Below are 2,419 nucleotides of genomic sequence, written 5' to 3'. Positions count from 1 at the left end.
CTACCACAGTCGTTGAAGATTTTGGTCCATAGGTACCTGCTCCATATAATTCACGTATTGCATTTGATAATTGGTAGGGGCGAGATAATTTGAAAATCCATATTCGCCGTTAGAGACCTCCATAGACATCCGCCTATCAGTCATGAGCTGTTTGTTGTCCGACTGAACAGTTTTCAGGTCTGGATAAGGCACAGCTTCGTTGACGTTCGGGCATGTCTTGAATTCCGACTTAATTAATCGATTGCAATCGTGCACATTCGGCGGGGCTTCCGTCACGAAACCGCTCCTGTATTCTGGAACATGCTGTCTGTCTGCCATGTCGTTCAGATTTGATCCTCCTGACATGTCTGAATTTACTTCGGGCTTGTACTCGGGACTGATATTGGAATCGATCCTCACCTCGCTCGAATTGGACCTGAAGTCGGGACTGAGACGAATCTCGTTTGTCCTGAAATCCGTCTGTATCGGAGCGTTTAAATCCGATCGGATGTTCGGCCAATAAGGTGCGTTGTAGGATTCTTGTACGTTGGGTTTACCATCCTTGATGAGGATTGGTACGGCGATCTTTTTCAAGGGCTGATTCTTCATACTCTGTGCCTGCAGCTTCTCAGCATCCTCGATCCGGGCGCGTTTGTTCTTATATCGTCGATTCTGGAACCAGATCTTCACTTGAGTGCTGGTTAACTTCAATGTCTGAGCCAACATTTCTCTCTCAGGTGCACTCAGATATCTCTGTTGTTTGAATCGCTGCTCTAGCTCATAAACTTGTGTCTGCGAAGTATATTATGAAGTCATTTATAATTTTGTATTATATATATTTTAATATTTATTTTAATATATTCATAAGTTTTAGAATATTCCTGAAAATAATTGGGAAATGGATAAATTTAAGAATCAACCGAGTTATCAACATTATTTGGACCTGAATCACGTTCACCGATTGTATAAATGTTCTTGAAGTTTTGTGGAATTAAGTTTGTGTATAAAACTATTTTGTTACCAAAATTTATTTTATTAAATTATTATTTACTGAAATATACTTTAATAATTACCATAAAGAATCAAACTTACTTGCGAAAATAACACTCTCGGCTTCCGCTTCGTTCTTTTACCAGATTGGCTTTTGCGCAATTCTGTCTTACTGGACGTAACGATGTTACCTAAAAATAAATTAGATACTATCATCAGAGAATTTATGTGATGCATAATTTTGATCGCTAAAATTAAAATTCGAAACTGTAAAATAAACGAAAAGTAATTCTGTTGGTAAAGCATATCTCAGAAGTGATTTTTCAACCAGTAATAATAATATAATAACGTTATAAAAAAATGTAAATATTTGCTGCAATAATTCGAAGAATTGACAATATAAAAAATCTTAACGCTATAAATTACATTGAAAAAAAAAAATTTATCACAATTTTCGTTTAATAAAGAATACTACAGGGTGTGGAAGATTAAAATCTTGATACAAACAAATGTTTGTAATTCCGTGTTATAAAATTATAGTAAAATAATTATATCATGAAAAATAATATATTGTTAAACTCTCCATAATAAAATAAAATACTTACCGTCTTCAGTGATAGCAGTCTCTTGATATGGTGGTACCACCTGACTCAATTGGTGAACGTGATTCAGGTCCGAATAATGTTGATAACTGGACATCGGTTGATCCTTAAATTTATCCATTTCCCAATTGTTTTCAGGAACCACGTTGTACGAATAATATTCTTGATGCACATGTTGTTGAGCTTGATTTTGATGATGTGCGTAACAATCCATGGCGCTAAGTTGCTGATCTTCGCTAAGAATATCACGGACACTGAATGGAGTCGACGCCGAAGAGGACAACATTTTAAAGCATTTTTTTAATTTTCAAAAGTCACTCGTCGTGCGTCAAATATCACTTCATTAGAAAGAATTCTTAACGCATTGGCGTTTCTTTTTAAACCAGTCTCATCTTTTCAATTCTTAACAAAACACGACTAACCAAAGTTTCGCGTTCACTTCGCAGAGCTTGGAAACTCGTTTAAAAATTCATGATCTAATTGTATATACTAACAGTAATTCTTTAAATATCAGTTTAATGAATGTTCAACAAACTAGTCTTTCTCTCCGAGAAATCTCGACAGCTTAATCGTCAAATTTTATTGTTTTTTCATACATTTGTCAAAAGTTTTAAATTCACACGCGGAAGTATCGATAATGCGTTCACGATGTAAACTGTCAAACGTAATCATACGAGATCGCAGAGAACACTTCCAAATTTGCGTGTGAAAACCTTGACAACTTGTTCACGAGATCTTGGTCAACTATCGAAATTTAGTATAACACACGACAAGACAAACAACATCACTGTGCCCAACGGATACATGTAAGTCCGTATCTGTAAAATTTGCGAGAACAGCGAACGGTC

The 2,419-nt window shown here is 35.8% G+C and overlaps 1 protein-coding gene across 1 annotated transcript; it reads right to left on the bottom strand.

Annotated features, from left to right (window-relative positions):
• On the bottom strand, positions 1 to 1,857 carry LOC108774760 (homeobox protein Nkx-2.5). The gene is made up of 3 exons (XM_018540940.1): positions 1,575 to 1,857; positions 1,072 to 1,160; positions 1 to 771 (listed from the first exon to the last, which is right to left on the bottom strand). Exons 1-3 carry the CDS (start codon positions 1,855 to 1,857, stop codon positions 1 to 3), a joined length of 1,143 nt encoding a protein of 380 aa, XP_018396442.1.
• Between the last annotated feature and the right edge of the window lie 562 nt (positions 1,858 to 2,419).

This window comes from Cyphomyrmex costatus, unplaced genomic scaffold (genome assembly GCF_001594065.2).
Source record: "Cyphomyrmex costatus isolate MS0001 unplaced genomic scaffold, Ccosl1.0 scaffold273, whole genome shotgun sequence".
NCBI classification, from domain to species: Eukaryota; Metazoa; Arthropoda; class Insecta; order Hymenoptera; family Formicidae; genus Cyphomyrmex; species Cyphomyrmex costatus.
The sequence above is the reverse complement of the archived record's forward strand: the minus strand, read 5'-3'. Positions and strand labels throughout refer to the sequence as shown.

Coding starts and splice junctions, on each gene's coding strand:
- LOC108774760 (XM_018540940.1), bottom strand. CDS start 1,857: ATGTTGTCCTCTTCGGCGTCGACTCCATTCAGTGTCCGTGATATTCTT. Junction 1,161..1,574: donor GACTGCTATCACTGAAGACG/GTAAGTATTTTA, acceptor ATTTATTTTTAG/GTAACATCGTTACGTCCAGT. Junction 772..1,071: donor CGAGAGTGTTATTTTCGCAA/GTAAGTTTGATT, acceptor TATACTTCGCAG/ACACAAGTTTATGAGCTAGA.